Raw genomic sequence first — 13,470 nt, forward strand, 5'->3', positions numbered from 1 at the left:
TAATGGATGTAAAGAAAGCTTAAGAGAAGAAATAAAAAATATACCAAGATATTTGACACTATCAATAAACTTGGGTTTCTGATTGGTACCACAAAATCATTGCTTTCATAGTACTTACATGAAGAACAGAAATCACAACTAAAAAAGAAAATACCAGACTCTTCTTGCACTGACAGGTGTTCTGTGATATTTTAAGAGAAGAACTTTAAATAATCTGTTTCCTTTAAAAGAGTCAGGAATCAGAAGAACAGGTAATGAATTCAGTTACTTTATTTTTTTTTTAATTAAAAAAATCACAATTTTTATAATCAGTTTTTGTGCACAGTTTTAGCTATACAGAATTATCAAGCTGTCTGGAAACCTCACATGTTACTTCAGAAAGAATAAAATAGGATAAACATAACAGGTGTTTTGGTATGATAATATTCCCTCTTCTCACAGAGATGTTTAGATAAAATAATTGGAAATCTATTTAGCCTAGCAGTCCATGCTGAACACTGCAAAATTTTGAATTTCAGCTCTTATAAGTAGTTGAGGAAGGCATTCTCTGGGAATAAAAGCTGTAAGCCAGGAACAGTCCTCTGCACATGCAGTAAAACTCACTTCCTCCAATTTCAAGGTTAACTTCTCAAAACACAAATAAAAGTCCCTATCAAGAACTTTGTTGAAAGAGAACAGTTTAATTTTCACCTGAGTTAGAAATCAATGCTGGTTTGCACTGGATTTTTTAAATTTTAATTTAGAAAATTACAATGATTCAGAGAACAAAAAATCTCTCATAAAAACAAAATGATACATTTCAAGCAATTTGCAATTTTTGGTCAAAAGATTCACAGGCTAACTCAGCCTGGAAAGGACCTCAGGAGGTCTGAAATCTAATCACCTGCTCAAAGCAGGGTGACCTACGAGATCAGACAAGGTTGCTTAGGGCTTTATCCTGTTGGGAATTAACAATCTCTAAGGATGGAGACTGTACATCCTGTACATTTCTGTATATCCTGATGCACTGGTCAACTTTGTCCATAGGAAAAGCTTTTCCTTATATCAAATCTAAACCTCTCATTTTTCAATTCAGGCCAATTGTCTGATTATCCTGCCATTCACCACTGCAAAGTACAGATTACCAGATGTTTTCTTGGTAGCGTCTATGCAGATAGTGGCAGGTTGCTGTAAGGTCCCCTGAATCTGTCCCTTCTCCAGCTCCCTCAGCCTTTCATCACAGGACCCCTATGGGGGTTGGGTATCTACCAGTCTACTGTCGTTCACAGATCTCTTCATTTCATCCCAGAAGGCAATAAAGTTTGAAAAGCATTTACCCGTGGTAAAGCCATGCTGACTACTCCAAATCACCTTCTGCCTCACATGTCCAGAAACAGCTTCAAAGAGGTTCGGCCCCGTGATTTTCCGAGGGGCTAAAAATAAAGCTGAATAGCCTATCATTCTCTGGATAATTCTTCTTGCCCTTTTTGAAGAGGAGTGCAGCATTTTTCTTTCTCCAGTCATCCTGGACTTCTCATGATCTCCATGACCTTTCAAAGATAACAAAGAGCAGCCTTCACAGTGACCTCAGCCGCTCCTTCAGTATGCTTCTTATGTATCCTATTGGGTCTCCTGACTTCTATGGATCAAGATTATTTTTAAGAGATCCTTGACTTACCCCTTTCCCACTACCAGTAATTATTGTCCTCTCTGAACCCTGTCTCCAGGGTCAAAAGCCTCAGCCTTATCTGCATCTGCTATCACTAAATCATCTAGCTATTTCAGCAGTGAATCCACATTTTCTGCGTTTGTTCTTTTACTGTTAGAAGGAAGACTCTTTCACAGTACTTAAGGCACAACTGAGGTGTTAGAAATCAAGTTCTTTTTTCAGTCATATTTCCTTTATAGAGAAGACCTCCAATGACAGAAAGACTGTCAGTGATGCACCCTTTATCAGCCTAGAGCTTACAGGTAAATTCAGTCTCTCTTTTTTTCTCCCCTCAGAGATTCAAGTTTTAGTATCCCAAGAGTACACACTATTAGCTCTTCTTGCAATTTGAATAGTTTCCCTACAGAACTATAAAAGATTTCAGCTTTATCTTGATATAAACCAGAGAAATGATAAAATCCTGAAACACTTCTTGCCCAAAATGACTCAGCAGATGATATGATATCAATCTATATGATTAAAACCAAAACCAGGATACTAAGAAAGGGGACATGCTGAGATGAAAGTACATCAATGTGCATCACTCATTTCGTGGATGCTGTCTCTATAGCTCAGAACTCATTTATATTCAAAGGATACACAGGGTATCTGTAAAGGACAAAAGAAGGATACTACACTGAAAACTGCCTTCTAATAAATCCAGGTTTTAAATTCTAAACAAGAGAAAAACAAAGACATTAACAAATACTTGCTTGCTTATCCAGAGTGGCTATGTGATGCGAATCAGTAATAAAAATCTTCAGGAAAGCTGAATGAGTAAGAATTTTGCATAGTTACTGTTGCTATGAAAGCTACTTTCCTTATTATCCACACATTCCACAAATTATTTCCCTTTCCTTATCACTCACGAACAGGTGATGAGATGCTAGGAAAATGGTCTCCTCCTCAAAAAGTTTTTGAGATCAAGTTTATAATGAAACAGTCAGAATGATGTGCCACAAAGAGCAGTAAATGTTCAATAAGGAAATTGTAAGTGTATTGAATAGGACAGTCAGACTCCGCAAATGTGTGTGAGCAGCATCTGGAAGATCCTCTAAGAGAGAGCTGGCAGCTTTATCTCCTATCTGTCCTTCTCTAAAAGAGAAAGAATACAGCTCAGTTGCATATCATCTACTGCACCAGACTCCACCACCTATCCAACAACTTCTAACATACCTACCTATGTTTCACACTTTGCTAGTATTAGAACAAACAAGAAAGGTAATTGGACAAATAGGAGAAAAATAGGATATTTGGGAGTGTCATGGTTCACCTTCTTCTCCTTGGCCAGGTCAGCAGCTGAACATGGGCACACAAGAAAGGCAAATTAGAGAGAGATTTGTGGGTTGGAAACTAAAACAAAAATAGCTTTAATGAAACTATAATAATAAAAGGAAAATAATATTAATAAGAAAACAATAAAAGATATACAGATATAGATATTGACAGGGGGTGTGACTTTGTATATGTCACCACTGATGCTGCAGAACAGGAACAGGGAAAGGTCCTGGACTGGACTCAGTGGCAGATGGGAGCTGGTCTTAGGAACTGGATTTGGGAATGCACAGATCTGGGATCTGGGGCAAAAGGATAGACGAGATCCTTGTTGGATACTGGCCATCAAAGAAGAGAGCTTGACCCTCTTCATATCTCAGTTTTATACCAAGTATAATGTACACGGAATGGAATACTCTGTTGGCTGGTTTTCAGTCATCTATCCTATCCGCCCTTCCCTGCATATATAAACCTTTTTCATCCATTTGACTTATAGCATCCCACCACCTTTAGAGTAACCTTTGTTTCCATAGAAATAAAATGGCCTTTCTGCATACCAATGCCCCATTACTTGGTGGTACACATAAATTGTAAACGTTATCACTATTGGAGACAGACATAGTCTGAAAAAGAAGTAGTAAATTCCAGCAAATGAAGTTACTTAGATGAGGCTCAGCGCATATAAGTAAAAGTTAAGTTGAGCTTTGGCTCAAACCGGAACAGGGAGCTACTACAGAAAAGAACCATGTTCAATTCTGCAGAATAGGAGAAGCAAATATAATCAATTGCCAAATGACAAGAAGAGCCTTCCAAAGACATGTTTGTAAAGAGAGGGGAGTATTCTTTGTAGAAAAAATCTCTCTACAATAAATGCACCAATTATGATCAGATCATGTCCCCTAAAAGGAATAAGGTATTTCTAGAGCACTCAGAATCTCTCAGAGCATGAATAGATTTGAGCACTAAAAAAAGAAACAGCCACAATGCCACAAGGTCTGCTCTTCATATGTTGTTTATGCTTATTTTTGAGAAGAAGGCAAGAGGAAGGCCCCTAACTTTGTTTTTAATCAGTGACTACATTAGCAAGTAGTCCCATGAGATGAACCCTGTAAGATTCTCAGCTCAGTTGTAAAGAAGCACATATTTTCAGGTGCAATGATGCTCTCCTTTTCCAGTTTTGAGTCCAACAGCATATTCACTGTAGTGTTTGACCAATGGTCTACGTTGCTCTCACGCCAGACCTCCAAAATGGCTAAGCTGGTCCATGAATGACAAAGCTCCATCAGAATAAGACATCACTGACTTACAAAATCACCACTCAAACTGATGTTAGTCTTGCATAATAATTTTATATTAGCAGAGAGTGTGAAATTATGTAAATTTAATAAAAAGTATGGATGAATTCACACTTAATCTGGTAGCTCTGACATAAAGCAAATAATAATTTCATGGAAGCAGAATTCCCAGTAAAATATTCTCTATTATATTCTCTATAATTCAATAAACACTATCCTATACTGTTTTTTTGCATTAATAATAATTCCTGTGACCAATCATTATTTACATTTATACACCATTAAATTCTTTGGAGATCCATCTTCTTTTCACAATAATACGTTTTGAAGTACTAAATTAGTAGTGGTGACTAAAATAATCCTAAGTAAATTTAAAGTGACTATTCACTTAAACTTTCTTTCTTACAAACAAGATTAGGAACCCACACAAGTCTGTCTATTCCTATTTATCAGTTTGGCATTAGCCAGTAAACACTTTTTTTTCTGAAACTCAATCAACTTACATGTATTTATTCAGAGATGCTTATCCCAAAATATTCATTTTCTTCCATGCTGATTTTATATCAGTTAATTCCACTACTCTGAACACGTAACATGTTGATATTCAAGGAATACATAAGTGAGAGTACTAATATGGGCAGACCAAGGTAGCAGAAAATATTTTCTCTATTGAGATTTCCGCTGACTTCATTTGCATGAAAGATTGGAAAAGAAAAGGGTTTGTTATTATTTTTCTTTTACAAATGGAATATGAAATATTTTCTTAAAAAATTAGCCACTGGAGTGAAGGAAACTTTGGCAATTAATACTTCCCAAGTGTCCTCATGCTGTATATTATGTACACATACCCATACCCATGCATTCTGTCTAAACTAGTAAGTGTGTGTAGCTGTAGCAGCAATACCTTCCGCTGAAGATAGAGATTATTCCAACCAACGATACCTCCTGAGATAGTTGACAGTTGCCTTCTAAATGAAATAAGCTGTGCTAGCAGAAGCCTATACAGCAACATTTGCATTAAGGCTTATATATATGAAAGAAGATTCAGTAAAATTTGCTGCATTCCTTGTCTCCCCACCAGCACTGTACTTTAACCATATTTTCCTGTACAAACTACTGTCTTGCTTCATGACTTATTTTAAAATCAGGCAAGCACTTTTATGTAACCATCTTATTTTAAAATAACATATTTACTGTATACCAGTGCTGCAGTTTTATTTTAATAGCAAAGAGAATGAATGAAGGCCTTTCCCACCTACAAAACCAGGGTTACTAGGTAGATAGTCTACTGGGAATATCCTCTGAGAGGTATCTAAACGCTGTACTCATTGAGCTTTCATGGCTCAACGAGAACCAGAGTATACACCTCAAGCGCATGTCTTTATAGGGTGACAACATCAGCTACTTCTGATTAAGTCACCTTAATAAACTGCTAAACATATATTCTGAGGCATCAGGTGTGGTCCTACAACCCTTCAGTTAGGTCCTACAAGCAACACAGCTGTGATGCTGGGCCTGTGCTAACTACAAACCAGCTAAGAAGAGCTAGTTGTAACCTGGACACAACATTAAGCTGATACAACCTTAATGCTTTGAATTCAGGTTACCCATATAATTCTCCACTGCTAAAGACCCAGATACTTTTTCTAATTCGAGAGAGTTGCTCCATGATAATCACTTCAGAAATAAGTGACCTGAATTTAAGTGTCTCGAGCATCTAAAAGCCTAATTTTAGTGTGGTTTTTTTCTTTATTTTTAAGCATCTTGGGTGCTGTTTCTATAGTTCTCCAAAATGCTTCATCCAACCCACCATGCAGACTGTTTTTCCCACACTTGCCTTATTAATCTAGGAGTTCCCACTCAATTTCTTCACACCAGTTCAGCACTGGAGGTGCAGGAGCCTTTCTGCCTGCTGAGCCTGCCATATGGAAGAGTTACTTCTCCCCCTCACTGGCTCTTTATTTTCCATTTCATTTCACCTGAGCACACAACTTGCTCCCCATTGCCTATTCTTCTCGGTTATTCTCTCTCACCTATTTCTTCTCACTTCTAAAAAGCGCAGCTGCACTCATTAAGTTTGTGAAGCATTTGAGATGCAGTCTGTGGGGAAGATTAAATGCAAAATAAGTATCTTGTGGATAGCTCTGAAGTGGGAGCAGTGCTGATGAAATTTTAAAAATCTTGGAATTACCAGGATATTTCTTCCTCATTACACATGCAACTTCGAAAGGTTTGAGGTAAATCTGTGTACATGTAAGGGGACGCAAAAAGAACACACAATTGTAGCATACACAAGTTGCTACAATTTCTTCTGCAAAGCACTGTGTGTGCAAGGTAAATGCCTACATGTCTTTTGGTCTACAAAGCAGAGTTAGATTTATATAAAGATCTCTGAAGTGCTTTCTGCATAGCCAAATCAACCCCACATATTTTAAAAATAATTTTGATTTTACTCTTTCCATGAGTTGATAAATTAAAGCTGGTTACACATTTATTTATACATAATTTTAAGCTGCATGGCTATTCAATAAAATTGATAGCCATTAACAAATCCAGCTAGGCCTTAAAGTTAAATTTTAATAAGCAATGTGGTGCTGACATTTAAATTTTAAAACATGTCAACTGTACAATCTGCATGTCTAAATATAGATGTCATACTACTTTTATATATCCAGATTTGAACTCAGTTCTTATATCTACTAAGTACTTTGAAGATCATGATAATTACTAAAAATAGGTTGTTAAGGAAAATACGAGTAACACTAAACACAACGGGCATTAGTTTACTCAAGGTCCATTAGTCACTACCACAAACACTGTCATCTGCCAATTTGGTCTGAGGTTAATATAACAGGATACTAATTTTAAAATGAAAGAAGCAAAGCCAACTGAGAGCATTAGTTTTGTAACACATTTTCTTAATCCATTTATCACAGTAATGATTAGTTCATGTTGCTTGATCTTGGACACAGATTGCTTTTAGTAGAGAACAACGTACAAACAAGGGCAAAACAAGGTAAAAGCCTGTGTAATTGTATTAGGTCAGCAACAGCTATTTAACAGCCAACTGTACTCAAAATATCACTAGAATCCAGTATTTTTCAGAGTCCCAGCCCATTGCAGGTGTGCCACTACATTCATCCTTGGAAAGCAACAAACTACTTGATTAGACTTTGTCATTTAGAAATAATTTTTGAGGCAAGCCATAGAAAACATAGTTTTAAATCAAGGAGTTAATATAGGTCATAACTTAAAAGTACACTGAAGTTAATGGGAGCTCTAAGAAGATAATTATTGTTTCTCTAAGGTTATCAAAGACATAGAATCAGTATCAGAACAACTCAACCAGTACAGTAAAAATGTTTATCTGGTATCAGTACTGCGGTGTCCAAGATTAAACCTTTAGTTTTCACAATATTCAGGACTGTCTGTCGTTAAATGGTTGTGAAGGCACAGAGAACTTGTTTCTTAACTTTGCCTGTCAACAAAATCCAAACATTATGTAGTATGCACCAATATTGGCTCTAGCAACTTACTCGTGATTTAGGGAAATCACGCAGACAAGGCTGTATGTCTAAGAACACAAAACCAATATGTCTCCCATACTGGGTCAGTCCAGCTGGGGCACCTTTCCCCATACTCTGTGCAAGGGTAACAGAAGATGATACTTAAAAACATATGAACTTGGCCACTTTCTATGGTGTGTTCCCTTCATACCTCCCCATTGTCTGCAACTGTTGTTCACAAATGTTAGCATCTGTTGATGGACAAGTTGCCTGCGAATACGATTGTCTATGGACACGTTGCCAATGTTCCAGCAAAATACACAGAGAAGCTGTGCAGTATCCATCCCTGGAGACTTTGAAGACTAGGGAAGACAAAGATTTGGTTGTTCTGATCTAGTGTTGGCTGAAGTCCCACTTCAAACAGGACCACATAACTTTCAGAGGTCTTTTCCAGTCAACAAGTCACTCAAATCAAGTGCTGTACAATATTCAAAGAAATGAATCAAATGTATGAACAACATTTTGTTATTCCAGCACTGAGGCTAGATCCAGAGTGACTAGTGACCTTGTGATGATTAGAAGCACATCTAGGTTACTAATATTGATGGAGTTTGTAAGATTTTGTAAATTTCCCAACAGAAAATGTAGGGGAGTCAAATTTAACAAACAGATAAATGCAAACCTGAGTCTGTATTTCCATACACGGGTTGTGTTTTGGGTGATCATAGACAAACATACCCCAATTTTTTTATCTTTTTTTATGAGTTAGATTTCATGAGTTAGATTAAGAATTCATTTTGATTGTGTGGTGATATGATGGATGCATACCACACATCTCCTCGTGCCCCTTTAACCAAACCAGCAGCAGTTTGGTTCATGCTTCAGACCAGATAAAGGCCTGCCTGCAGATGGGCCAAGAACTCCATTAGGAAATGCATGAGGAGCAGAGCAATGCAGTGAACACCATAAGAAGCCTCCTGCATGGCTCTATTATACACAATTTGACTACAAGACAACCACTTTTATCCCATAAATATGACTGCCTAAGTGAGTCTTCTTTGAATTCTCCCTGTTAGGCAGTGTGTCTGCATAGTAATGATCTCCTCTTGCGCTGGGACACGTCTCAAAGGTGCTCATCAAAGCAATGAGTTCTTTTACCAATGACAGCTCACTGGTGAGCCCCATTTCGATCCTCCCTGGACAGCAGCTGGACTACAGGCCAGCCAGTTCTCCTCTAGCTAAGATTGGTTGTTTAGCCTAAATAAGCAACATTTTAAAGAGAATAAATAATTTAGAGTTATAATACTGTATGATTTAGTATGCTGTCAGCTTAAATAAGATTTTAGAGTTATAATATTATGTGATTTAGTATGCTGTTTGCTTAAGCTTCCTTAGCGTGAGTAGCGAGACTTGCACTTGTACTATGCCACAAGCTGGGAATTTCCAGTTAAAAAAAAAAAATATTTCTCAGTGCATACAACCTGTTCACTCAAACAAGGCCTCAAAAGTCAACAAAAAACAGGAAAATACAGAGGCTTCAAGGATACAGATCCTCAATACCAGCTGCATCAAGACAAAATAACAACCTGTCTGAAAGACAGTAAAGGAATCCAACAAGGAATAAGAAGACTCCAGACCCAAATATTCTTACTGGACTTAACTGTCATGTGAGGGGTGGGTAAATACTCTGTAAGGGTACAACTGCCCAGGGAGTTTTTGGTTCACATCAGCCTCTCTCTCTGCGGAGCTGGTCTCCCTCCCCAGGGTCTACCATGTTGGTGCATCCCTCTACTAAATTATTTATTTTATAAAACCAGTACCTGAGAGTTTGCTCTATGAAAACTCAGATTTGAACCCTGGAGCAAACTCACGCTGGATGCCCAGATGGGAATGCAAGTCAGTTGGGGATAAGCATTATGAAACACTGAAATCTGAGCTAAGTGATGCAGGGAATCAGGAGTGAACATATAATCTTTTGGCTATAGGGACAGATAATTATTTAGCTATAAACACATATAACCTCATTTTCCCTCATATATTTCCTCCACAAAATAATTAATAACGTAACCTTATCATCAAACTCTGTTAAGCTGCACTTTTATTTAAACACAAGTTTCATCTAAAAACTTGTGCACGACAGGTGGATTTCTAGTTCCATTCTTACTATTATGCAAAACTCCCCTATTCCATCCCCTAATTTAGATACAAAGCAATTTTGGCATATTTTTTATATTCCTTTAGGATTGTTTGGAGGAAAGAGGAGAAAAAAGCCATATAGCACTATTTCTTAGAGAACACATTTTAAACTAAGAAGTCACTCAAGTGCACTCTTGTAACTGTACTTTGCCAGAAAAGATGTTCTATGCCTAAGTATAAAACATCTCTTTTTTAGGGCGCTATTCTCATACATGATACAATAAAATCTACTTCAAAGGATTATCCAATTTGAGATTTTTAAAGTAAAATTTTAGACTTACTGTCCAAGATGCTAATAAACTCATCAATACATTCATTTTGCCTCATTTTTATTTATTTGGGGATAGACAGGATTGAGTGATAATTGAGACCCTATGAGTTTTCAGAAGGCAGTTCCCCAGGCCATTTTTAAATGCAGGACCACAAAAAATGCAAACATGTATGATCATTCACCACCTAAAATACAGCCTTCAATATTAAAATGTGCATTTTGCTAAGCTAGTTTCCTTTAAATACAAAACTTACAATGACAGCCAACTTCAAGCATTCAGACATAACACAATAAAAGATGTCTACAGCAACACATTTCTCTTTACCTTTTAGACAAGTTAAAGACACACAAATAGTTACCTTGGAACAGAAGAAATGATCACATTATACTGCAATAATTCAACAGCACATGAACCCGTAAGGAAAATATATACCTTCTTTTTCTTAAAATTACTGACATTTTGCTTCTTCAAAGTACAGCCTTACCATCCATCCCTCTTGTTTCTACCACTCTCATTAGCACAACTGCTTCTCATGAGCTCTAATGAACCCAGCCCAAACACCACAAGGACACTCTCCCCTCTCTGTTAATCACATAAGAAGCAAAATGTTGTGAAGAAATGAGCCAGGCGCAGCCCCAAAATGATTTATAGGGAAGCTAGTTAAGAAGCATCTCCTAGGGTGCCTAAGACAGTTTTATAAGGATCAATAGATGCAAAACATTCAGAGAAACATATCCAGAACTCCCCTGCACGCTCAGGAGGCCAACTCCCCCTCTAAACTGGAAAAATCTTTCTAACCAGAAGCCTTCTAAACAATGTCTGCCAAAATGCTGATGCAACCCATTGCCAAAGGCAATTATGTTCTTCCTATATCCTTCCTCCCAAAATTGCTTTTATGGTTTCTTCAATACTTGTTCTTAAGAAAAGAAAAGGAGGAAGAGATTCTCGTAAACGGTGCACAGAAAATAATTCAGGTAAATTCCTCAGGGTAGTTTGACATCAGCATTAAGATATGACATCTTCATGCTTGCTGTGGGCATTTGTTATCTTAGCAGCCAACTGCAACTAACCAAAAGAAATAAAACACAAATAAACAGGAATACTTTGCCTTTCTAATAAGCATATTTGGGTTTTTTTTTTCTGTGAAAGAAAACTCACCAATGGTGTAATATCTCTTCAAGTCACTCCTCCGTGGATTGCGCCTCTGGGTGTTTGTGGTGTTGTTCTGTTCCTCCTCAGAAGAAGCTGTCTTAGTGGCAAGCAAAGATTTACCAGGCTGAGGCGTCTGAGCTTCAGCTGCCACTGGGTTGCATCCTGGCCCACTAATATCCACCGACTGGGACTTTTTCTTTAATCTAAAGGCAATTTAAGGCAGTAAGACATCATTAATCATCATTCTATACCTAAATTTTGTAGAGAATAAAAGCAATATATTCATTGTACAATTTGTGCATGTTGCAGCAGAACACAGAAGAGCAGTGACAAATTATGCCTTGTACTAATTTTCCTTTTCAGCTCCAGCTAAATCAGTTACAGAACTTCCATCTCACATGTAGCTACAGATGGTAAACTGCCCTCTGATCAGTGGGCTAAGTTGCTTGAAGGATCAGTCCCTAATCTATTTCAGAGGATGAGTTGCCAACAATTAACCTATCATTAAGTTGCCTGGCTTGAGTTTCCACAGATGAGGGGAGCACAAAGAAATTAAAACTTTTGCACAAAGTTGCTGAAGGGCTCAAAGGAAAAGAACTGACTTACAATTCAGACATATCTCTACAACTACATTTCCCATTCTGCAATAGTTTCAATGTGTTGTTTCTCACCGAAACTCAAGAATCTCGCTAATCTCAGCTAACATTTTGTGGACAGTGGAAAAGAAATTCTCTGTCCTGCAGAAGAAATTAGTGTCACTCAACTTGTTATGGTTGTAAAGTACAACTTTTCAAAACCACTATCCTTTGAGCCCGACCATCCAACCACTTTTTTACCCAATTTAATTGATAGTTTTACTAGGGCAACAATTTAAAGTTAAGCTGTCTCCCTCTTAACTCTCTGCTTCCTTATTTGTAAAAAAAATTCTCCATATATTGGTTGCAATTAAACACTATGGATCCCTGCACTGCAAATGGAATCTGCTACTTTGTGAGATTAACAGTCAACTCTGGAAGATATATTAAAGTATCAAAGTGTATTTAGAATTTTATAAAAGACATTATGAAGGTAAAATTACTATCCTTATATGTGATATTGTTAGTCCAGGGAGAGGAATAGCAGTTACAAAGTTAGCAGCTAGAAATGAGCTTCTTTATGTGGTCCAATGAGAGAGACTACTTCCACTATAACCTTTTCCCTAGACTGGCCCAGGGTGTTTTCCCTTTGAAGCAATGCTCTTCAGCTCAAATGCCTCTGCACAAACAGTTCAGGGTGAAAGTGGTTTTTATCTTTCCTACATATAAGAAAGACTGTACTGGGCTGAAGCAGGAGTTTATCTAGACAAATGTCATGTCTCTAACAACTCCATCAATTAAGAAGGGAGGCAGGCACAGTGCTGCCTTCCCCAGGATATAATTCCAGCCTCTGGCAAACTCCAGTTTACAGGTTTCCTGAATCAGATGAAGCACCTTCATTAGCTCTTGGAGTGATTTTTCTTTGTTTCTCCTTAATTACTCCTGAACTTATCTAAATGTTTGATACAGGTGCCATCCTGCTTTGACAGGTTCTGGTTTAACTGTGCATTGTGTTCATTTTAGCATACAGTAGCAACAGTAGTTTATCTTAATGACTTGTAAGAGTAGCATTATGAGAAACAATGAACAACTATTACTCCATATCCACTAGCTGTTTACATTAGCTCCCTCTGTTCAAACAGCCCTACAGACATGGGAAGAACTACTGTCACTGTGATAAAACTATCTTTACTTTGAGGATCTTGGCTGATGGTCCCATATACAGTCACTGAGGTCACCATCCTGAACAGCTTGGGATGAACTAACTGAATGAGTCCATGGGCATCGACAGATACAAAAATCAAGATGAGACTAAGTAGAACATCCTCTCTGAGTAAATGTTGCATAAGAAGAAAAGAAAGTTGTTTGAAATGATGCTCCAGAAACTGAGACCTTGTTTGGAGCCATTCTAGCTTTAAGCCCACAGCTGGTCAAATGTATTCACTTAGAATGAAGGCTGGAATATATCATTGACTCATTAACAATGAAATGGTGTTCTATTATGATGTTAAA

At 37.5% G+C, this 13,470-nt stretch overlaps 1 protein-coding gene across 6 annotated transcripts in view; it reads right to left on the minus strand.

Moving 5' to 3' along the window:
• OXR1 (oxidation resistance 1) overlaps positions 1-13,470 on the minus strand; it is a 273,264-nt gene that overhangs the window by 125,373 nt on the left and 134,421 nt on the right. For all 6 annotated transcript variants that reach the window (XM_054057094.1, XM_054057089.1, XM_054057092.1 and 3 more), the window contains one exon: positions 11,390-11,586. In XM_054057094.1, the coding sequence (XP_053913069.1) occupies positions 11,390-11,586 (197 nt within the window). The remainder of the gene's footprint in view (positions 1-11,389; positions 11,587-13,470) is intronic.

The sequence above is a fragment of the Cuculus canorus genome, chromosome 2 (genome assembly GCF_017976375.1).
Source record: "Cuculus canorus isolate bCucCan1 chromosome 2, bCucCan1.pri, whole genome shotgun sequence".
Lineage (NCBI taxonomy): Eukaryota > Metazoa > Chordata > Aves > Cuculiformes > Cuculidae > Cuculus > Cuculus canorus.